The 24665-nt window shown below is 50.3% G+C and overlaps 1 protein-coding gene across 2 annotated transcripts in view; it reads right to left on the reverse strand.

Annotated features, from left to right (window-relative positions):
• The window catches only part of RHBDL3 (rhomboid like 3), a 55524-nt gene that overhangs the window by 11743 nt on the left and 19116 nt on the right, over positions 1 to 24665 (reverse strand). For both annotated transcript variants that reach the window (XM_070772702.1, XM_070772701.1), the window contains 5 exons: positions 23063 to 23221; positions 18732 to 18956; positions 14824 to 14972; positions 12885 to 12997; positions 6747 to 6847 (listed from right to left, as the gene is read on the reverse strand). In XM_070772702.1, the coding sequence (XP_070628803.1) occupies positions 6747 to 6847; positions 12885 to 12997; positions 14824 to 14972; positions 18732 to 18956; positions 23063 to 23221 (747 nt within the window). The remainder of the gene's footprint in view (positions 1 to 6746; positions 6848 to 12884; positions 12998 to 14823; positions 14973 to 18731; positions 18957 to 23062; positions 23222 to 24665) is intronic.

The following is a 24665-nucleotide window of genomic DNA, read 5'->3' on the forward strand; positions in this document are numbered from 1 at the left end:
GCCCAAGATCCACAGTAAGAGAAGCCCTGGCACCACAACTAGAGAAAGCCTGTGTGCAGCAACAAAGACCCAGCACAGCCCCAAACAAAACAAATGAATTAATTGTAAAAATTGTATAAAAAGGTAAAAAAAAAAAAAAAATCTTAAAAAAAAAAATTCTGCAGAATCTCAATGACCCTCGATGAAGCCAGGGTACTCCAGTTTTCCCACATGGGTGCCCTGCCCCCCCAGCACCCCCGCCGGGCCAGCTTCATCCACCACACCATACCTGGCTCCGGAAGATACTGGAGTCTGCCAAGCTGATCCAGTCACACCCTCTCATCTGCACTTGAGGGTCAAGGAGGGCTAGGGCAAGGTCACAGTGAGTTAAGGTCGAGCTTGACAAGGTTCCCAGTCCAGGGCTCTGTTTGCCCACACTTCCGAGGCAAGGTTATGTTCTGTCTGTCTGTGCTGTCTGTCCCTGCCGGCTGCCCCCAGCTGCCCCCCAAAGCTGAGTGAACAGTCAGTAAGTGACCAGCCTCCCAGCAGCTGACGGGTTAAACTAGAAAGTCACTCCTTTGCACCAGCTGCCTCATCTCCCAGCCCCCTCCCCATTATTCTCTCCAGTAAAATAAGCACAGTGAAACAACAGGAGAAGGGGAAAAACCTCACACACGCCAGCCATGCTGCTGCTATAAATGTTGAAAAGCCTGCAGGCCCCTGGGGAATATATACTTTTTTCAGGCCCTTTAATTTCATTCTCTCCCAGAGCCTTGCAGGGTGAGATGGTAACTCACCAACGGCAAACAAGACAGGAACCAGGCCTCTCAGCATCTTGCTCATCCAACCAGCTAAGAGCTCACAGGCTGAAACCCAGGCGGGAGGTTCTGTTCCCAGACTGCTTTACATACCCCCAGTGGAAACAACTTCTTGTCAAATCACTTCAAGAAAACCCAACACAGGAAACAAGAAAGCATGACACAGATAAAATTAGATGTCATTAAGTAAAAATCTTACAGCAGGCTTTTTACTTAATAAACCGAACCTTGTAACGCAGCAATCTTCTGCGACTTTCAGACAACAATCTCTCCTGTGCTTTGACAGTACGGTTCAATTTGTGAAAATTTCGATCTCAAAACGTTTTAGAAAAACATCTATTGAGTGGGGCAAAGTATAAGAAAATATCTTATATATTTAAAAATGAAAGTCTGCTCTATGGGCCGCAGCAAAAAGCAATTAATAAATTATTCAATTATGTGCGTCTTTATACTTCTAGAATTTCAAATAAGAAGTCCTGATTGCAGGTCTTTAATGCCATCCAGATCGTTTGTTGAAATATTTTCTAGATTTAATCCCCAGATGTAAACAAGCTTTTTGAAACTCAAAGTGCTTTTTTTTTTTTTATGAAAAATAGGACACGCTTTCATTTCAGGCAGACTCTTTCACTTAAGTACAGTCCTGAGAACAGGAGGGTTCGACATTTTTCTGTTATGTATCTGAAGCATAAAGTACACATTTTCAGATTATTCCCTGTGCAGACATCCGGTGGAATTTGTAATTAAAGAATATATATAAAATATATACATAGGAATAAAACTACCATATGACCCAACAATCCCACTACTGGGCATACACCCTGAGAAAACCATAATTGAGAAAGACACATGTTACCCCAATGTTCATTCAAGCGCTATTTACAATAGCTAGGACATGGAAGTAACCTGGATGTCCACTGACAGATGAACGGATAAAGAAGCTGTGGTACATACATACAATGGAATATTACTCACCTATAAAAAGGAACACATTTGAGTCAGTGCTAATGAGGTGGATGAACCTAGAGCCTATTACACAGAGTAAAATAAATCCGAAAGAGAAAAACAAATATCGCATATTAACGCATACACATAGGATCTAGCTCAGTTGGTAAAGAATCTGCCTGCAATGCAGGAGACCCAGGTTCCATTCCTGGGTCTGGAAGATTCCCTGGAGAAGGAAATGGCAACCCGTTCCAGTATTCTTGCCTGGAGGATCCCATGGACAGAGGAGCCTAGCAGGCTACAGTCTATGGGGTGGCAAGATTCGGACACGACTGAGCGACTAAGCACACGACACACTATAGAATCTAGAAAGATGGTACTGGTGAATCTGTGCGCAGGGCATCGACTGAGCGACTGAGCTGAACTGAACTGAATGGAGATGCAGACACAGAGAACAGATTTATGGACACCGGGGTAGGGGTGGGACCAATCGAGAGAGAAGCACGGAAACATATACACTACCATACGAAAACAGACATTGGGAATTTGCTGTATGACTCGGGGAACTCAAACCAGGGCTCTGTGACAACCTAGAGGAGTGGACAGTGGGAGGAGGGAGGCAGGTTCAAGAGGGAGTGGACATATGTATACCTATGGCTGATTCATGGTGATGTATGGCAGAAATTAACATAATATTGTAAAGTAATTATCCTTCAATTAGAAAATAAAGAAAAATAATAAAATTTAAATCAAAAGAGCTCAAATAAAATGATGATGATATTCATCCTTAAAATTATTTTTTACCTTTATAAAAAGTTTCAGGCTAAATAAAGGAACAAATTGTTAGAAAGAAAAAATATATATATATAAACACTTTTGAACTGTGGTGTTGGAGAAGACTCTTGTGAGTCCCTTGGACAGCAAGGAGATCCAACCAGCCCATCCTAAAGATCAGTCCTACGTGTTCATTGGAAGGACTGATGTTAAAGCTGATACTCAAACACTTTGGCCACCTCATGCGAAGAGCTAACTCATTGAAAAGACCCTGATACTGGGAAAGATTGAGGGCAGGAGGAGAAGGGGACGACAGAGGATGAGATGATTGGATGGCATCACTAACTCAACAGACATGAGTCTGGGTGAACTCCGGGAGTTGTTGATGGACAGGGAAGCCTGGCGTGCTGCAGTCCATGGGGTCACAAAGAGTCGGACACGACTGAGCAACTGAACTGACTAATATAAACACACATATACCTACAGGATCTCCCAGGATGACAATCTGCCATATAAACGACATTTTCGCATGCATTTTTTTTCATGTCTTTCTCACAACTACTTTGTGAAGAAAGGATTACCGATGAGAGAACAGAATCCCTAAGGAGTTAAGGAACTCACAGCATAATAGATGGTAATACCAGACCTCAAATCCACATTTCCTGACAGGTGCATGCTCTTTCTCCTTCTGCTCCAGTGAGGTGCTTTATTGGGTATATACACACAGACCAAATCTTCATTTTGGAATTAAAGATCAACAGTCTAAATGTATGTGCTCAGCCGCTCAGTCATGTCTGACTCTGCAGCCTCATTGACAGTACCCTGCCAGACTCCTCTGTCCATGGGACTCTCCAGGCAAGATTACTGGAGCAGGTTGCCATCTCCTACTCCAGGGGACCTTCCCGACCCAGGGATCAAACCCATGTCTCCTGAGTCTCCTGCACTGGCAGGCAGATTGTTTACCACTAGTGCCATCTGGGAAGCCCACTAAGCGTATATACACCACTGTATACAAAATAATCAGCAAGGGCCTGGTGTGCAGCGCAGGGAACTCTACTCAGTATCCTGTAATAACTTACACGGGAAAAGAACTGAAAAAGAATAAGGATATATATAAGTAAATCACTTTGCTGTACACCTGAAACTAATACAACACTGTAAATCAACTATTTGTTACTCAGTTACTCAGTTATGTCCGACTCTTTGTGACCCCATGGACTGCAGCACGCCAGGCTTCACTGTCCTTCACCATCTCCCAGAGCTTGCTGAAACTCATGTCCATTGAGTCAGCGATGCCATCCACCATCTCATCCTCTGTTGTCTCCTCCTCCTCCTGCCTTCTATCTTTCCCAGCATCAGAGTCTTTTCCAAGGAGTCGGCTCTTCGCATCACGTGGCCAAAGTATCAGCGCTTCAGCTTCAGCATCAGTCCTTCCAATGAATATTCAAGGTTGACTTCCTTTACGATTGACTGGTTTGATCTCCTTGCAGTCCAAGGGACTCTCAAGAGTCTTCTCCAGCACCACAGTTTGAAAGCACCAATATAAAATAAAAATAAAGAAAAAAAAAAGAACTCTCCTCTTACGTTTGCTAACATTCTGGGGAGAAAAAATATGTCATCTATTAGGCTGAGCCACATCAAACTGCCAAGGTTGAAATGCTTCTGACCCACAGAAATACCAATTTCATTTGGCTTGTCCTAATGCATCTCCGAATCGCTGGGCACAGAGCTAGTTTGGGTAAAGGTAGCCTCTTGATGAAAAGAAACTGACCTTTCTAAGAAGGAAGCGAGTGAAATGAGCATTCTTCACTGTCCAATAAACAGCACACAGCTTTTTAAAGGAGGGCTACCAAATGTCACGCTCCAGGGGACCCCAAAGCTCCCCGTTGGCCAGAGAAAGCCATGTCCTTCTGGAAGAGCACTGGGCTCAGCTGCACCACCACTGGCTACTTGCAGAAAGAAGTACAAACTGGAAGAAAACTGCTCTCAAATACCCCCTCCTCAACCCCACGCCCCACCCTGGGCCCTGGGTCTGCTCTCACAGTGGGAACTTCTGAGAACACCAGAGCTACTTCCCAGGTGGCGGCAAGGGGTGGAAACAGGGCATCGTTATGAAGTCCTGCTTGCCTCTCCCTTCTCAGCTGTGCTGGTTCATGTCCTTCCACACAGACACATCCTGGGGGGAACAGCTGGGGGAGGGTGGCATTTCTTCCCCCTGCAGAAAGGAATTGGGGCAGGGGGAGGGGGGAGTGGCGGAAGCAGAATTCAGAGGAAAAGCTGTGTCTGGGGAAAGCGGTGGCGCTGATACAGAACGACCCATTTAAAGGGCCACGTGAGGCGGCCCTGGGCTCCCAGGTGCTCAGCAGACCACGGCACGCACCCTGTGTGTAAACACACTTACCGCCCCCAACCGCCCCCCGCCCCGCCACGCCCTCACATGGGCTTTCCAGCCTCTGCGGCAGCTCTCTTTCTCTCTCAGGGTACAAATGGGACTTTGGTGCAAAAAGAGGGAATCATGTTGAGGAGCAGGACAGTTGACAGTAGCGGTGATAAAGAAGAAATGGAGGAGAGTCCCCGGTGGTCCAGTGGTTAAGACTCCATTGCAGCGGGCGCGGATTTGATTCCTGGTCCGGGAACCAACAGCCCACATGCCTGGCAGCGCGGGCAAAATAAATAAGACGTGGGGGAATTGAGGAACTCTATGAACTGTTGTAACTGAGCATCTGAATATCTGCCACGTGGGTGAAGACAGTGATGGGGGAGGAAAGTGAGAACAAGAGGCTCCCAAAGAGAAATTCCTTTCCTGGACATGGTCCCTGCTCCCCTAACCCCGGGTTCTTCCTTCCCGCCTGCCCCCAGATTCAGTGGGTACCCTCTGCCATGCGTTCAGCCCTATTCCAGGCACTGGGGAAAAGATAGGTAAGACCTGGGCTGTGCCTGTGTGGGGGGCATCAGGCAGAGTGAACCAAGCACTGCCAACGACTCCTCTTTCAGCCTCCAAACTTCAGACTGCTTCCAAAACAAGGAAGCTGTCTTCCTTTGGCCTCCTCTAAGACTATCAGATGGCTTTCAACTTCTTGCCTTGAAGGTCCTGTCTCTACTCTGAGTCCACCCCAGCCTCTTCTGTGAGGGCTCAAGCATGAAGCTAACACTACAGCAAGTGGTTCTTTTCACTGTATCTCATTCGTCCCACCCCATCCCATTTCACAGATGTAGAAACTGAGGCACAAAGCACTGAAGTCATTTGCTCAAGGTCACTCTTCAGGAAGTAGGTGGCTGCCATTCAGATCTAAGCTGAATAACAGCCCCTGCTGTTAGCTAGTTCACTAGATTGCCTTTCAGGAAAAGGGAAGGAAGGACATGAGAAACGGGATGACGGTGTCCAGACACTGTGACGGGCTGGTGGAGGACAGTGGCACTTAAATGGTCGCCAGGAGATGTGGGCTCAAGACCGTATTTTTGTCACCAATTTGATTATGACTTTGCACAAATCATTTAACCTGTCGGGGCCTTCTTTCCTATTTGAGAATTTTGGTGAGATCATCTCTAAGGTCCCTTTACTTCTTTATTTGTAATTTTATTTATTTTGGCTGTGCTGGGTCTTCACTGCTTCAGGGGCTTTTGTCTGGTTGTGGTGAGCAGAGGTTACTGTGTAGTTGCGGTGTGACAGCTTCTCATTGTGGGGGCTGCAGGGCATGAGGGCTCTGTAGTTGGGGCTCCTGGGCCCTGGAGCACAGGCTCAGTAGTTGTGGCACACGGGCTCAGTTGCTCTGTGACATTTGGGATCTTCCCAGATCAGGGATCAAACCTGTGTCTCCTGCACTGGCAGGCAGATTCTTTACCCACTGAGCCACCAGGGAAGCCCTTAAGGCCCTTTACTTTTACCAAACTATGAGAAACAATGAATTACAATTTTGATGGGTGCTAGTGGTCAAGAATTTTCACTTTTTAAAGCCACCGAGTAGCAGAGTTGGAATAGGGAGACAGGCAAAGCCAGGCTGGAGAAAACTGGAATCATATACAGAAGGGACCCATTGGAAATGGCCCGGCAGAGGGTGAGGAAGTTTCCTTGAATTTGGCTACTGGCCAAGGCCACCTGGGGCTTTCCGAGCCCAGGCTGGAGCACAGAAAAGAATCTAAAACCCAACTCCGGTAGATTAACATCCAGGCCCAGTGACGGCGGGGAAGGGGTGGGGTGGGCCAAGAAAGGACTTCAGGGACAGGGGTGCTCACCATGACGATGTTGGCCAGATGGGCAGAGACGAGCGCATACACCCCTCCAGAGGAGCCCACCACCGGTGCGGTCATGTCAGCCACAGACACTGCCAAGGACCCTGGTACAGAGAGAGACGGAGAATTCAAGGATGCTGGAGTCGCTCCCCACCCTGAGTCCCAGGCGCTGGGATGCTGCAGCCTCAGGGCTGAGACTCCAGAGCGAAAGCTCCATCACCCTGGAGCTTCCTGAAAGATTCATCTACGACCGAAAGGACCATTTGGTTCAAACCTCTCCTTTTACAACTGGGAAGCAAAGTCTCAAGGAGGGAAGTGACTTGTCCACAGTAGAGCTCCAACCCAGATCATCTGCCTGGTGATCTGGCCTCACCAGGTGCTATCTCAGGGTTCTGAGCGATGTCAAGAAAATGGTAGCAGTAGTTTTGCCGAAACTGCCACCCTTATGGGGTGCTATGTGTCAGACAACTGCCAAACATTTTGTGTGACCCTCAAGCCCACTCGCTGAGGCGGGCGCTAACAGCCTCATCGCAGAGATGAGGAGGCTGAGGCCTCAGTCACCTGGTAGGAATGGCTGGAGCCAGGACATGAGTCCAGGCCTGCCTAACACAAAACTCGTGTACTCTTGGCCTCTCCAGCAGCCACTCCCTAACCTGTCAATCCCCACCCTCTACCCTCACTCTTTTTCAATAGCACCCAGAAACCTGCCATGCATCACCTCCAACTGAGTGAAACTGCAACAGACCAACAGGATCTCTAGAGCTGAGCATCTTTGGAGGAAAAATGTCCTTGAGAAGTTCCAGGGAAGAAAGAAAGATGATGTCATACCCCCTGGGGGAAAGGAATGGTACAGACTCTAGGTCTGGAGGATGAGAAACTTTGGTCCTGGGAGGGAAGCTGGGCAGAGAGGAGATGGGCAATGCATTGTTCTGGTCTCATTTAAGTGTGATCAATGCTTTGGCTTCCAGGGAAGGACACAGGAGACTAAAAATAACTGGGAGTTAGAACTCAGGGCTCAGAGGATGAGAGGTGGCTGGCAGGGTGAGTGTGCAGAAATCACCACTGGAAAATGCCCGCAGGCTCCTGAGCCAATTAGTCGCTGCCTGGGTGGAGAGAGGAGGGCAAGGCAGAAGGCCAAGTTCTGCAGGCCCTATGGGGGTGGAGGGTCAGCTCCTAAGGAAGAGGCTGGGGCCCGCCTGGGAACCAGGGTACCTGACACCCTGGGCCTGGAGAGGTAGCAGCAATGTCATCTGCCTTCTCCCCCCATCGCTTGCTGCCGCCACCCCAGATCGCTCTCAAGTCTCTGAGCTCATTGTGATCCTACCAGGAAGAGATTCCCCACAACAGGTTCTTCGTCTCCAGGGGGATGTCATCTCTCAAGGAAAACATAAACTGTCATGAACTAAGAACACCCGAGTCCTTCTCCCCTCCCAGGGCAACTATAAATCTTTCCTCTCTCCTTTCAAGCTTCCCCTTCAGCTTTAATTAGGTATTGATCTATTGTCAGATAACTTTTTTTTTTTAACTGCTGAGCCATGGGGTCAACCCTATATAACAGGAGGGGAAAAAAAAAAATCTCAGGGTGGCCTGCAGGCCGGCAGAGATCTGCATGACAAAGGATTCCCACGCTCCCGGCTGGGGCTGGTGGAGGAGGTTGCGTTGCAGGGCTGGGCTCCTCTTAATTACCGTCTGGACAGAGGAAGCTCCCAGGCTGGCCTCTTTCCTCCGTGTGAGTCCCTGCAGATGGGCCCAGCTTCTGCTCCTTCGGCCTCACCGGTGGGATCCACCAGGGCAGGGAGGCGGCAGGGTCCAGCCTCCATGCACTGACCTTTCCCTCACCCTATCCAGGGATGGGAGTCCTGACCCCAGGCAGGGCCACAGGTCAGTCTGGATGGTGGCAGGATGGTCGACTGGGGACGAGACTGGCTACTTGTGTGACCTTGGACACAGCCCCTGAATTCTCTGGGCTTCAGTTTTCATGTCTGTGAAATGAGGAGGTTAGTTCTAAGGCTGTCCAATGTTTGAGCAGTAAGACTCTCTTTTCAAAGAAACCTGACCTATACCCCTATCCCACAGAGCAGAGGGCAGACAGCTGCTCAGGCTGAATGGGGGTGAGACATGGGGAGTAAAGTTTGCCATTCACTGGAGGGGACCTCCAGGGTTCCTTCCAGAAAGCCTTGGCCTAAGATCCAGGGTCTGGGGTTTGAATACTGATATAAGAATCTAGAAGGAAATGATCTGGACCCACTTGCCCTCCATTTGTGGCAGAAAGACTTTCCTTAAATGACTGCAAATTAGTCGTGGACTATGGGCTTCCCTGGTGGCTCAGATGGTAAAGAATCTGCCTACAATGCAGGAGGCCTGGGTTCGATCCCTGGGTCAGGAAGATCCCTTGGAGAAGGGAATAGCTACTCACTCCAGTATTCCTGCCTGGAGAGAATTCCATGGTTAGAGAAGTCTGGTGGGAGAGAATTCAATGGACAGAGGAGTCTGGCGGGCTACAGTCCATGGGGTTACAAAGAGTCACACTGGACTGCGTGACTAACACTTTCATTTTCAGAGGGACTGGGAGAAGTCAAGTAGAAATGTGGGCTGCTCTGCATATCAACAGAGCAAAGCCATTCCGGGGTAGGAAGCCAGGGCCAGGGAGGATTCCTGACAAACCTATGGGATGCAGTGTGAACCCACGGAGGTCAGGAAGGTAGAAGACAGAGAAGCAAGCCACACCTCTGCACAGCAGCAAACCAGAGGACCAGTGCTATTCAGGGCTATGAATTTCCACTCCCCGAAACCCTGGGTCCATGCCAGCACAGTGATGAACTGGCGACTTTGCCGTAACGCACAGCTGGGATCATTTTAGCCTGGAAAATTTAAAGCAGGTGTCCTCCAGCACCTCCCTTAGTTGCTGCGGCTGCTGCTGCGGCTAAGTCGCTTCAGTCGTGTCCGACTCTGTGCGACCCCATAGACAGCAGCCCACCAGGCTCCCCGGTCCCTGGGATTCTCCAGGCAAGAACACTGGAGTGGGTTGCCATTTCCTTCTCCAATGCATGAAAGTGAAAAGTGAAAGTGAAGTCGCTCAGTCATGTCCAACTCTTAGCGACCCCATGGACTGCAGCCTACCAGGCTCCTCCGCCCTGGGATTTTCCAGGCAAGAGTACTGGAGTGGGTTGCCAATCGCCTTCTCCGCCCTTGGTTGCTAAAGAAAAGCAAATCCAAATAAAAATTGCCAGAACACCTACCTTTAAGCAGTATAACTTTATTTATGTATGTACCCTCTCATTTAGTGCTTGCCATGTGCCAAAGCCTGTGCTAGGCTCTGGGGGGTGCGCCCATGGCTTCTGATCTACAGAATTTATAATCAAAGTTGGGCAAAACAGTGAAAAGATCGGGCTATTTTGATTTTTTTGGCCGAACCACATGGCTTACAGGATCTAAGTTCTCTGAGCAGGGATTCAACCCATGTCCCCTGCAGTGGAAGCTGAGAGTCCTAACCACTGGATTGCCAAGGAAGTCCCAAGACTGGATGTTAAAGTATTTAAATTCAGCCCTATAATCATTAGCAGAAGTGAGATACATCTTGGCTTCAAGCATTGGCTAGAAGCACAGGTTTGGGGAAGTTTCTACTACAGTTCTAGGATTTCTTGGCTGAGCAAACAGGGTGATTCCACTTCTTTGAACTGCCTATAAAATGGGGGTGTCAGTAGCCACTTCAGACGAATGTGATGAGATAATACACGTGAACCCTTTATCACATGCCTGGACCATCAGACATGCTGAGCAGAGATTAGTTATAATTGTTACAAAATGCGATGGCCTTGGATTTGGAATATTTTCATTGGGCAGGAATTAAAGAGCAGGGCTTAATGTCTATGAAGACTGCCCCGCCTTGGAGGACTTCCCTGGTGGTCCAGTGGTTGAGACTTCGCCTTCCAATGCAGGGGGTGTGGGTTCGATCCCTGGTCTGGGAGCTAAGATCCCATATGCCTCACGACCAAAAAACCAAAACCCAAAACAGAAGCAATATTGTAACAAATTCAGTGAAGACTTTAAAAATGGCCCACATCAAAAAATCTTTAACATGAAAACAATGACCTCCCTTGGTTTCCAATAAATTCCATGCATGAAGGATAAGTCTTGCCTCTGGTTCTCATAACACTAAGGTCATGTTAGAGCATAGCCTTTGGGGTCAGACAGCCTGATCGGAGCCCAGCTCCACCACTCATGACTGTATCTTCTTAGGCAAGTCACTTTCCTTCTCCAAGCCTTGACTTCTGTATCTGTAACAGGTGAAGGGTAATAGTACCTGCCTCAGGAGGTTGTTGTGGGGATTAAATACAGCCTGCACAGGACACGCACTTGGCTATCTGGTCAGAGCCTGACTGTCTGAACCGGCACCCCCTCTCTGAAGAGCGATGCACACACAGAGCCGAGGAGGAGGAAAGGGTGCAGGCGGATCAATCAGCTCAATCCTGGAGATCAATGGCGTGACATGTGGTGACCAGAATGCCCTCTGCTCTGAATCAATGACTCAAATAGGACAGTGCACATCGTTTGCTTTGCAGTACAGACCCACACCCTCAGGTTCAGCTGGCAAGCCCCCTTCTGCCTGTACACCAACCCCTTCTGCACTGGTGTCCCTGGGAAGTAATATCTGCACTGTTTCCCCGCTGGGCATCATCTGGTTTGGACGAGACCTGAGTCATCTTGAATCTGTGTTGTCTTCTAGGTTACTCCGGCACGCCCACTTAATTGACTACTAACTGCAAGTGTTACGAGCACTTCCCTGTTCCTCGCCATTAACCATCTGGGTCTCTGAGTAGGTATGGAAAACGTGGCTCTGAATCCCCACATGCCGACGCTCACGGGTGTGTGGGTGACTGAGGAAGTCTGGCGCACGGAGACGCTCCTCAGACCTTTGTTCAAGGATGCAGAAGGTGCTGGATTCTGGGAGAAGAGAGGCTGGTGTGGGCGCTGTCCAAGGTGGCCAAGTTTTCAACCTCAGCCCAGGAGTGAAGGAGAACAGCGCTGGGCCAACCTCCCAGGCTGAGGCTTTACAAACTAGCAGACCAGCCTCTCCTGGGATGGACGGGTGGGCGGGCGGGGTGGGAGCCTTCCCTCTTTGATTCCGGAAGCCCTCCCACTCACTCCCGGGGTCCCTGCCTGCCCTCTGTTTACAAGGCCGACGCTGCCCTGCTCTCCTGATGACAGCTTTAATGCCACTCAGAAAGGATTAAGATCTTACTTAAACACACACGCAAAGCTCCCTTGGGCACCGCTGTCAAGGTGAAGAGCTGAAGCAGCAAACCTTGTAAAGAAAAAAAGCCAGCAATAAAGTTGGAGACATCACCAGGGAGATTCCTCTGTTCAGAAGCACAGTTGGTGCAGACTCCTGCAGAAATCTCCTCCGCTCTCCCCACCTTGCCCCGGTCCACCTCCCCTCCCACCGGGGCGGGGGCCCAGGAGCTGCGACACTGTCCTCAAGGCCACAGTGATTACACGCCTCACCTGCCACGTGGGCTGAGTCAGCCAGGGCCCAGACTCCTCCAGCTGGCACAAGTGCTCACGACTTCTTGGGCCAGACTATCTCCTGCTTGCAGTGGGTCAATCAAGGGCCAGCCCAGGCAGAGGCTAGACTGCCCTTCGGGTACAGGTGCCCCCCCACCCCCCACCCCCGGGATCTCACTACGCTTGCTTTATTTCATTCTTCACCTCGCCCCGCCCATCTCACATCCTGCACGCATATCTCCCTTTTCGTTGTTCAGTCGCTAAGTTGTGTCCGACTCTCTGTGGCAGATCTCATTAGTTCCCTCTTAAAGCTTAACAGGCGCCAAGAGAAGGTAAGGAATTTCCCCAAGTTCACACGGCTACGACACGGCAGTGAGAGACTGAAACCTCGGTCAGTCTGCCGGCTCCAAATCACACCCCTCCACCCGCTTTGCCATCACACGCCTCCCCCTCTGGGTGGCATCCCAGTCCGGTCTCCCTGGGGAGGTGGGGAGAGGTACCCGGAGGAGAACCCTAGCAGTCGGGAGCCTGGGTGATGAGCGTCCGCTGGAAGCCTGGGGCCTGCCTGATGGCACAGGGTCTCATCAGCCGCCCTGGGGAGGTTCACCCCTATGGACTCTGGGCCCACCTGCCTACCTGCCACGACACCGGCCACATAGACAAGCCCAATGCGGGTTGCTCCATGCACCATCTCCAGAGGCACCCCCACCAGGAGCTGGAGCACCACGTTGAGTCCCAGGTGTTCTATCCTGTACAGAGAGACCACAGTCATTCAGTCAGCATGTCAAGAGGCTGGGCATCCAGAAGTGGACCAGACCCTACAGCTGGGAGCTCCCTGGTGGCCTAGTAGCGAAGAATCCGCCTGTCAATGCAGGGGACACGGGTTTGATCCCTGGTCTGGGAAGATCCCCACATGCTGCCAGGCAGCTAAGCTCGTGTCATAACTACTGAAGCCTGCGCTCCCAAAGTCCACACTCCGTCACAAGAGAAGCCACTGTAATGAGAAGTCCACATGAAGCAATGAGGACCCAGTGCAACAATAAATAAATACTTAAAAAAAAACAACTTAGTAAGTCAAAGTTATTCCCCCAGTTCCTGTTGTGTCCACATCTTGGCTCATGAGGATACCCAAGCATGAAGGGCCTCCCCCACTCTCCTCCTCAGCCCTGAAGTCGAAGCTGAGACATAGCAGGCCAGGCTGCCATCCCCTTAGGCTCAGAGTAGAGACATTCATCAGTGACCACCAGAGAAGTCTCTTCACCCCAAAGCAGCCTCCCCAGCAGGTGCAGCCAGCTGGGGGAGGCTCTCTGGCCCCTTTAGAAGCTCAGCAGGAGCAGAGGTTCACAGTGGAGCTTCCTCGTGGCCACTGTGGGTCATTCTCCCAAGGAAAGAACCATGAGGGCCCGGGTGATCTTCTTCCCATTGGCATCCCCACTGCCTGAGGGACAGGCACCCTCAGGGCTTTTCCACGCTTTCTCTCCACTTCTCTAGAGTCTGTAGAAGACACTGCAGAGGTCTGGGGTCCGGGGATTCTGACTTTCCAACTCCACACTCCCACTACGTAAAAACTCTCCAGCCAAGATCGTGCATTCAAGAGACTTGGACCTGGGTGGTCACCTGGCCAGCTAGGAGGTCCTTATCATGGGGTAAAATGCATCCCTGAGAACTGGTGGCACTCCAGGTCCCAAAAGAGGTCACATGGCTATGTAAACAGAAACTCTAATATTTCCAGAGTTCCTCCAGAAGACTCATGTCACCATATAGGTAGACCTCCTTTCAACAAATCAGTGCTTTATTTCAACTTATAGGAGCTCTCACACATAGTTTATGGACAATGAACCTGGTGGTTGACCACATTTCCCTCTTTGCTTTGGCCACCAGGAAGCTCAGAATAAATCTATAACCTACTTACAGCAAAGATATAGAATCACATGCTGTGTATGCTGATCTCACTTTGCTTTCTCTTTCCCATACACTCTTTTTTTTAACTGTACAATTTATATATATATATATAATAAATATATAATTTTATTTATTTTTGGCTGCACTGGTCCTCATTGCTTTGCACAGGCTTTCTCTATTTTCAGCAAGTGGGAGCTACTCTCCGTTGAGGTGCGCAGGCTTCTCATTGCAGTAGCTTCTCTTGCGGCAAAGCACAGGCTCTGGGCACATGGGCTTCAGTACCTGCAGCACACAGGGCTCAGTAGCTGTGGTGCACGGGCTTAGCTGCTCCATGGCATGTGGAATCTTCGCCACCAGAGATCAAACTCCCTGCACTGGCAGGTGGATTCATACCCACTGCGCCCCTAGGGAAGTCCCCTAAACCGTATAGTTTTAATGGCCTGGCATGCACAAACATCACCATCACCAACTGTAAAACATTTTCATCTCCCATATACTCCAAATAATTTACACATACCGGTTTGGTATTAGATAAGTTTTAAGAAGCCATCTCAAATCCTGTGTCCAGGTAGACAAAAATAAACTAAAAAAAAATAAAATTTCAATCCAGGCTCTCTGGACCAGTTATTTTTCTGCAGGGATTGTTGATAGAGTGAAGGACACCAGTACTCACCCCGCATGCATGAATATGTATGTCAGGTAACGCCAAGCCTGTGCTCGGAGCTGTGGATGGTAAACCAGTGGGTTCTTCAGGTACCGTGGGTGGGTCACCTGCAGTACAAACTGGCCCAGCGACACCCCATTGTAAAGGAAAAAGGCAACCTGGAGGAGAGCAGAGAGTACAGAGAGGCCGTTACTAGGCAGGAAACTGCCCGGAAGCCCTCCTGAGCTTATTATCATGCGGAATCCCTAGGGAAGTTGCCATCTGTCCTTCTCACACCCCGGTGACCAGCACCCAAGCTAGCTCTCTACCACCTCTCACTCCACTTCTGTTCATTGTGTGTTCACGGTTCACAAAATGGTCTCAAGGTCTCTGCCCACATTTCCTCGGTGCTAAGCAGAAAGGGTTTGGAGGATTTTAAACTTTAATTCCAGTAATAACTCACATACCCACTTGGGGTTGAGGCAATGCCATATAAGTTGATTTCCAAAAAAAAAACACAAAACTGTGGCAAAAGCCAAGTAACATAAAATTTACCATCTTAACCATTTTAAGTGTAGAGTTCAGGGGTGTTAAATACATTCATAATGGGCAACCATCACCACTATCCATTCACAGAATTCTTTTCATCTTGTACAAGTGATGAAAGCAACTCTATATCCATGAAACATTAATTTCCATTCCCTGCCCCCCAGCCCCTGGCAACCACCATTCCGCTTTCTGTCTCTACGAACGCGACTACTCCAGGGACTGTGTGGAAGTGGAATCACACGGCATTTGTCTTTTGTGACTGGTTTATTTCGCTCAGCATAATGTCATCAAGATACATCCACGTTGTAAGATGTGTCAAAATCTCCTTCCCAATATTCCACTGGATGTAGCTACCAAATTTTGTTTATCCATTCATCTGTTGATGGATCTCGGGTTGCGCTCACCTTTTAGCTACTGTGAACAATGCTGCTGTGAACATGGATATATAGATATCTGAGTCCCTGCTTTCAATTCTCTTGGGTATACACTCAGAAGTGGAGTTGCACGATCGTGTGATAATTCTGGTTTAATTTTCTGAGGAACTGACATACTGTTTCCCACAATGGCTATACCACTTTACATTCCCACCGACAGTACACAAGGATTTCAATTGCTCTGAATTCTCATCAACACCTCACATAAGAATTTGTGAAGATGACTGAAGCATACTTGTTTAAGCCCGAAAAGGGTGTTTATTTTAACTATTTCTCCCTGGAACTCTCTCTACAATGCATAATTCATGTCCCTAGGTTCTTAATTTTAAGGATGCCTCAGGTATTGATCTGGGCTATAGGAGCAATGTCTTGTCCAGCAACTGATGGGGGTTTCGCTCCTGTACTAAATGATCCCAAATTCTTGTTTCTTTGTGACTCAGGTTTGCTTGTACATTTTCTCTTGTCCTCTCTTGCCATGCCTGGGGTGTCAGCAAGTTGTTAACCAGTTACCACAACCAGGTTCTTACTTCCTCTTGTTGGCAGGGAGGAGGCCCTCTTCCAGTAGCTTCCCATTATGCTCACTGTTACGGAATCAGAAAGTTAGGTTACTGGAACAGGATATAAAACAAAAGGCTTGGGCTTTGGTATAAGGACTCTGAAACAGTTACTTCATCATTTTCCAGTTTCTTCTAGATTGGTGATTTGAGTTTACACAGCTGAGGTTTTGGAAAATCAGAAACCAATCTGGACAAAAGATCCAGCTCCTCTGGATAACCTTGGGCAAATTATTTTAATTCACTGGTCGTCCATTTCTCTGGGGCTTCACAGGTGGCACAGTGGTAAAGGATCCCCCTGTAATGCAGGACATGTGGGTTTGATCCCTGGGTTGGGAAAATCCCCTGAAGTAGGAAATGGCAACCCACTCCAGTATTCTTGCCTGGAAAATTCCATGGATAGAGGAGGCTGGCAGGCTACAGTCCATAGGGTTGCAAAGAGTCAGACTGAGCACACACGTGGTTTTCCCATTTGGAAATGGGAATACTCATGTCTACATTTCCATGGTGATTGTGAGGCTTAAAAATGATAAACTATAAAATGTTTTTTTAAAGGTGGGCTTCCCACCAGGGGCTTCCCGGGTGGTCCAGTGGTTAAGAATCCACCATGCAATGGAGGGGACCTGGTTCAACCCCTGGTTGGGGAATTAAGATCCCACACGCTGTGGGCATCTAAGCCTGTGCACTGCAACTGAGACCCGATCTCTCTCTGCATGCTCAGTCGTGCCCAACTCTTTGTGACCCCATGGACTGTAGCCTGCCAGGCTCCTCTGTCCGTGGGATTCAGCATGGATTCCCCAAGCTAGAATGAGATTCTCCAAGCTAGAATACTACTGTGGGTTGCCATTTCCTACTCCAGGGGAGCTTTCTGTTCAGGGAGCGAACCCACGTCTCATGTTTCCTGCATAGGCAGGCAGGTTCTTTACCACTAGTGCTACCTGGGAAGCCCTAAGACCCGACGTGGTCAAAATAAATAATTTTTTTTTTTAAAAGATAAAGTACACGAAGAGCCAGCCCTGTGAGCAGCATCAGCTGAGGGAAGGCAGCTGTAATTAGCTTGGGGTTAAGCCCTCCTGGGCTAAGCCTGGGAATGGCTCAGGGCTCCCAGCAGCTGGACTCCCTGGGAGCCGAATCTGTTCACCTAACACCATGCATGAGGGTGGCCTGGCAGCAAACACAGCTTGCAAGCCAACTCGTTATTATTGGTCCTCAAATAGAAGTTAATAAATAGACCAACACAGTAAGCGCTTGGAGAACAAGTCCAAGAATATCTCGGAAAAATCGCAACTTCAACATGTACTTGGAGGAAGCCAGAACAACAAACCGAGGAGCTCTGGTCTGCAGTCCAGATATTCTGATTAAAGAAAGGAAGAAGCAGGACGCCATGAGGCTTAATGATCCTGCAGTTTGATTCAGCAGGAATTTTATATGAACGTACGCAGGGGCGGTAATTAGGCCCCTAGCTCTGGAAGAGAAACGGTGGAGATTATAAAATGCCAAAAGGAAGCCAAGCATCCGTTTGAGAGCCCGCGCTGGGGATGGGGGTGGGCCGCAAGTTCTGGGGCTGAAGAGCCGGAAGCATTCAGAGTCCCTCATACAGGAGTGCTGATTCAGAAAGTGGTACTTTGGATCATGTTGCATAAGATGAGACTTTTAGAATTACAATAGGTAAGGATGATTCCCTAAGGGGAGAATGTTCCTGCAAAATATGTGAAGCCCACATTTACCTGTTCATAAACACTCCTTCCCATACGTATTGATATAATGCTTTTGTGCTCAGAAAGCACCACCAGCAATTCTCTGGCTCTAAACAGAGGAGTCGCGTGGGAGAAGGAGGGCAAGTCTGGTTATTCCCACTTTCCAGGTGGAAGATGGAGGCCGGGGGGAACAAATGACCCATCCACGAGGCTCACTCCACTCACTCTGGGAGGAACTAACAGAAGTTGCTTTAATGAGTTTGCTTGGTGAAATGCCCCCAATCAAAGACCTTCTGACACTGTTCGTGTTGCCATTGATTTGGGCGGGGGGGAGGGTCATACAGGAGTTTTGCTGCAGTGCATGTGACTTCAAGTCATGATCTTTGTAATACCTCTGTGGCCGAGGGGTTATAACAACACCTGCATGCCCTGTACCAGGGCCTAACCTGCCGTGACAACTGCTATTTGATCCTCAACCATCACCTTTCGGTGGTGAAGGTGCTGCCCCTCCCCTTGTGATCTCAGATATCCTCCTGCAACTTCCCTGGTGGTTCCAATTGCTAGGATTCTATGCTTCCACTGCATGGGGTGTGGGTTCAATCCCTGGCTGGGGAACTAAGATCCCACATGTCACACGGTGCAGGGAAAAAAAAAATTATATCTTTTTGACCCTCCAGCAGCCCCTTCGCCACCCCCATCCTTGCCTCTAGCAGTGTGACCGTGATCATGAACCAGGGCGGGGGGCAGCAGGTATAACTGTCGTAGTACCACTTCCGGTCAATTTCCCGGGGCAGGGTCTCGTAGGCCACGTGACGGATGAGTCGCTGGGAGAGGTTCAGCCCCTTCTCCTCCAGCAGGGCCTTGCTGCAGAGCCTGCGGTTCCCCTGCAGGATGGCCTGGCGAAAACTGTTGGACCGCTTGTTGCTCATCTACATGGGAACAGGGGAGGGGAGGGGGTCAGAACCGGGGTCTCAGGGGAGCCCCATCCCATTTCCCAGCCAGCCAGTTCCTTAGACCACCCAGGCCTGAGGCCACCTTCCTCTTTCTTCTGTAATAGTTTGCAAGGAGTTAAATGTAAGTTAACAAGCAATATTCACCAAGCTCTTCTGTGTCAGGGGCTGTTCTAAGCACATCACAGCTCAGCTCATTTGATGCATCTAGTCTACCTGCTAGATAAAGACCATGAATATCCCCATCCCACCAGATGACGAGCCCAAAGCGTAGAGTTCTAAGAATCCATCAAGTCCAAACCCAGCAAGGCTCCAGAGCCTGGATTCATATCCACGATATCTCCTCCCACCCACCAGCCTGTCATCCCTCACAATTTCCTGAGCAACTATTAAGCATCAGGTGTTGCCAGACACTGGAATACAGAGGTGTCGAAGGCCGATAAGTGAAAGTGAAGAAAGTGTGAAGGTGTTAGTCACTCAGTCGTGTCCAACTTTTTGGGACTGCATGAACTGGAACCCACCAGGTTCCTCTGTCCATGGAATTCTCCAGGCAAAAATACTGGAGTAGGTAGCCATTCCCTTCTCCAGGGGATCTTCCCAACCAGGGATGGAACCCAGATCTCCTGCACTGCAGGCAGATTCTTTACTGTCTGAGCCACCTAAGTAACCAGCAATCATGGTTCACAGTGAAGCCTGCTGTGGGAAGCACACAGGAGGGAGACCCAACCTGGTCCCAAGGTGGTCATGGAGGACTTCCTGGGAGGAGGTGGCATGAGTGAGAACTACAGGACAAGTAGGAGTCTGCATCCCTGGCCCCTAGAGCCAGAACCCAAAGCTGTGCTTGTGGAAGGTCATCAGTCCTGAAGGACCCCAAGGGAACTGTGATACTCGAGGACCCCAGGCTGGGCCTCTCCCCCACAGAGCTCTGGCAACCTGACTCCCAGAGGCAGACCTGCTGATTTTCAGCCTCCAGAGGCCTCTGCTACCTCCCACACACTCTCCCCGACCACACTCTAGACCCTCCATACAGGGAAATATTCTAGAGACACAGCTCTCCCAACCAGAGTCCACAGTGCTGCCCAGGGGCTGCCCCACGGTCACTGAGTAAGGATTATCAATGCATTTCTGGGACTGCGGGCCCAGAAGTGGACATCAGGCTAAACCCGAAGGCAGGAGTCCAGACAGGGATGCAAAGGGGAGCCAGCCGGATAAAGGCATAGGGGTTTGAAGCCCTGTTGGGGGCAGAGAGCTGGGGAAGATCTGGGTTCAGACCAGGCCAGGACGAATGAGTCTCCATCAGCAGTTCCCATCCCCTCTCCTGGGTTCTGCACACACCTGCAAAATCTGGCTGAAGCCTTCCCCCTCTAGCAGGCCTTCCCGGATGAACCCCTTCCAATGATTCCTTATTCCCATCCCCTCCATGCCTGCAAAGCTTGGGCCTGGTTCTCAGTGGCTTGGCAGCTCTATAAATTTAGGCAGGGCTTAGGGCTCTGCATTCGCTGCAAGCCCAAGACAAGATCATGTGATCCGATTAGTGTATAGCCATCCTCTCCCCCAATCTCGAGGTGTGTACATGCACTCACAAACACACAGTTGCAAGACTCATGGGGGGAGGCGCTCAGCATGAGTATGGGAGAAGCAGTGCGTGTGCGCACACACACACTCACCATTGACCTTTGCCCTGATGTGCCTAGAACTGTGCTAGGCACAGCAGCGGCCATGGTCTCCAGCCTCACGGAGCTTATAGGAGAGACAGAGGTGTAATCAGCAGCAAAAGATGATGTCTCCTTTGTTACCTGGTGCACTGTGTTATCCCCGTGATATAAAGGTGGAGATGGGAGCTTGGAGAGTAATTTTCCTTGGAAAGTAATTTTCTCAAGGACCCATAGTTAGTAAATCATGGAGTCAGGATTCAGATTCAGATCTGCCTGACTCTGGGGCCTATGCTGGCCCATATGGTGCTTTCATGCCAGTTAGATAAGGAAGCCTCTTCTTCCAGGTGGATGCACCCTTTCCAGGCCTTGCTGAACAAAGCCCAGGGCAGATTTCAGTCATTCGTCTCTCTGCCTGGCATCCTTATACAGTCCACAACCTGTAGACCCATACATGACAACCCTGACCACTCAGCTGTAATGCAATGTGGTCTGTGTTAGAAGAGAGGCTTGCGCAAAGCACTGGAGGGCTCAGGATAAGGTTAGTTCATTCTGCCTGGGTGGGCGTGGGAAAAGGCTCACAAAAGATGCCGAGGAGTTAACCTGGAAGAACATTAAGAGGCAACAAAAACTTTCAAACATTTCATCTTATTTAATCCTTGCCACCATCCTGAAGAGGCTTCCCAGGTGGCTCGGTGGTAAAGAGCGTGCCTGCCAATGCAGGAGATACAGGTTTGACCCCTGAGTCAAGAAGATCAACCAGAGAAGGAAATGGCAACCCACTCCAGTATTCTTGCCTGGGGAATCCCATGGACAGAGAAGCCTGGCGGGCTACAGTCCATGAAGTCGCAAAGAGTCGGACGTGACTTAGTGACTAAACACCACCACCACTCTGAAGAAGGTGTACTTTGGCTTCATTTTACACATGGGCTCAGAGAATCTTTCCCACTGAGTGGCAAAGGCAGCGCATTAAGCAGGACCCAGGTCCGCCTGACTCCAGCCCCCGAGCTCTCTGCCCTTCCCAGATCCTCCCTCCCCGTGAGCCCCTTCTTAGTCCCGCCCTCCAGGGCAGCCTTGTTCACAGGAATCCAGGCTCTGGTTGGCCACTCCAGCTCAGAACTTGAACAGAGAAATCTTGATGGCAACAAGCAACCTGCTGTTGCGAATTCACGCAGATTTCCTGAACCCCCAGCTGGACAGAAGCCACTCACTGGCTCTGCCATGCCCTCGCTCTGCCCCGGGCTGAGCAGAGCACGCGTCAAACATGCTAGTGCTGGGGCTGTGGAGGAGCCACGAGCTCGAACCTGTGGCCTGATCTTTGCTGGCGCTGCTGGGTTCCCAGCCACACAACTCACCTCCATGACCCATCCCGTGAATCCCAACTTCCCTGCTTAATTGAGCTCTGCCTCCCACCCTCTAAAAGGTCTGCTCCCTGGGTCCAATCTGAACAGCAGATTACTTCATCCCTAAAAGCCTCACAGCTGCTCACTGCCATCTGTTAATCTCTGGATGAAGGCAGGTCCTCAGTTAAGAGGCAATTAAAACACCACCAAAGCCTTCGCATCAGAGAACGGACTTGGCACGATGGCAAGTCCTGGCTCCCCCATCACTGACGCCTGTGAATTCCAGGAGCCTGGATGTTCAAGAACTGACTGTTCACACCAGTCATTTAGTTAATGGGCGACGAGAAGAGAGGCGACTCTTCCATTCCACCAAGAGGGAACCGCGTGGAATCTCCCAGCCTTGTGTTCATCCCGCTAGTTCATGCGGCTTCTGCTCACATCCCATTCACCCACGGTGGGTTGCTTCCTGCTCAACCCCACTGAACCCCATTCCAGTCCTGCCACTGTAGCCCCGAAACATCACAGCAGTACCCAGTAAGGAGGATGTCCTGACTCCAAGACACCAGACCACCGAGCAGGATGCGTGGGCCTCCTGTCTCCAGCCCCTCCGATCACCCAGGACCACTGCCAGCAGGTCTGAAGAGCTTCAGCCTTCACCCACATGCCCCATTGCTCCTGAAAGGCCTGGCCCGATCCTCCCAACATCCACTCCCCAGCTCTTCTCCTGCCAACCATGACTTCCCACTTCCGGCCCTTCATTTCTATGGAAGTGACTCTCCTCTGAGCCCCCAGGGTGGGCACTGATCAGTTTGAGTCAATCAGCACATCCCACTGACCCAATCTAGGCCAATGGAAGGAAGGAAATCCCAGGCCTCAGGTGGGAGCTCCCATAAAAAGAGCTCCTCTCCTTTGGGGTGAGGTCTGAGGGTGTGAGGGCTGGAACAGCTGCAGCCACTTTGCTGCTGCCATAGTCCTGGAGTTTTTCAATGATGAAGACGCACCAATCCCAGTAATTAATTATCCAAAAGGGCCCTCTAAGCCACGCCCCCAAACAGGCCACTCCCAGTGGTGAGGGACCCAGAGTGCTCACCAGGTTGACAAAATCCTGATAGCATATCTGCCCGTTGGCATGGCTGTCGGCGAGAGCCAGGAGTACCTCCCTCTTGTGCGGGTCCAGCTTGGAACTGTGGCTGTCCAGGAGGCTCCGGAACTTGCCTGTACTGATGAAGCCTGTGTTTCCAGGGTCAAACTGAGGGAGAAGCACACACAGCAGCGGGGTCAGTGGGGCTCCGTCCCTCCACCTGCAGGCCCCAGGCGCTCCATCACTGCCACCACTTGTGGCTTTCATCCTCAGCCCTCTGCTGACAGAGGACCAGACGGCATCTGGACTGCTCCCAAGGCCCCCAGGGGAAACATCCAAATAGGGCAGACAACCATGAACAACCCTAGAAGGCCCTGGAGACCTCTGAGATCGCCCAATCCAACCAGCTGGTGCACAGAAAAGGGGAATGGAGGCTCAGAGAGGTGACTCTCTGCCCTACTTCTGACCCAGGACAAGTGGGAAGTGGGAATGAAAAGGTGATGAGTGGAGGAAGAAATCTGGACCCTGGGCTGGAGGGGCTGAGTGGGTGAAGGCAAGAGGCCCCGGGCAGTGGGGAACACAGCCTGCCAGCCCCTCTCCCATGCCCAGGCCACATGCACCCCACACCCTACACACAAGGCTCCCCAAAGACCCCGTGCTCTGAACGTCTGGTTGCTGCCCTTTGGCCCCTCATCTCCCTGGGAGACTCGGATTCACCCTTCCAACTCCTCAGATGTCCCATGTCCAGCCAGCCTTCCCCCAACACACGATCTGCTTCCCTGGAATCTCCAACAGCCCTCCAGCCTCCACCCCACTATCTATTTTCAACTCCTCTCTGGACACTGGTTCCTTGAAGGTTGGCATCACAACTTATCCCTGGGGCTCAGCACAGAGGCTGGCATAGTTTGACACCCACTGAAGATCTGTTGGGTGAATAAGTGGATGTTTGGGTGAAAAGATGGGCAGTCATTTTCCAAGGAACGGCTCAGGGGTTCCATTAGAAAAGGGACTGGGACCTCCCTGGCAGACCAGTGGTTTAAGACTCTGTGCTTACACTGCAGGGGTTGCAGCTTCAATCCCTGGTAGGGGAACTAATATCCCGCGTGCCACTCAGAGTGGCCAAAAGAGAAGAAAAGGAAAAGAAAAGGGGCTTATTCATTTCCCCCAAAGAGGCCCGTGACCTTCAGGTCCCCCTTTCACTGCCCCATCTCTTTCCCCACAGAACGCACCCAGTGTCCCCAGTCAGCGCACACTAACTGGCTTTACAGACACCCAGAGCAGTTCCTGATCACAAACTGCCTCCCCACATGAACTCACTGCACTTGGAGATGCTTCTGCGGGCTGCTTCGATTTTAACAGGCAAATAGGAACTTCACTGCTGGTCCAGTGGCTAAGACTGTGCTCCCAATACAGGGGGCCCCAGGTTCAATCCCTGACCAGGGAACTAGATGCTACAGGCTGCAACTAAAGAACCCACAGAATGCAACTTAGACCCAGCAGAGCCAAATAAATAAAATATATATATTTTTTAAAAAGGCATTTAAAAAATGAGCGAACAGACATTTCGGACATCTGCATGTGCACGACAGGGAGCCGGGAAAATCAAGCCCAC

Source organism: Bos indicus, chromosome 19 (genome assembly GCF_029378745.1).
Source record: "Bos indicus isolate NIAB-ARS_2022 breed Sahiwal x Tharparkar chromosome 19, NIAB-ARS_B.indTharparkar_mat_pri_1.0, whole genome shotgun sequence".
In the NCBI taxonomy this organism is placed as follows: Eukaryota; Metazoa; Chordata; class Mammalia; order Artiodactyla; family Bovidae; genus Bos; species Bos indicus.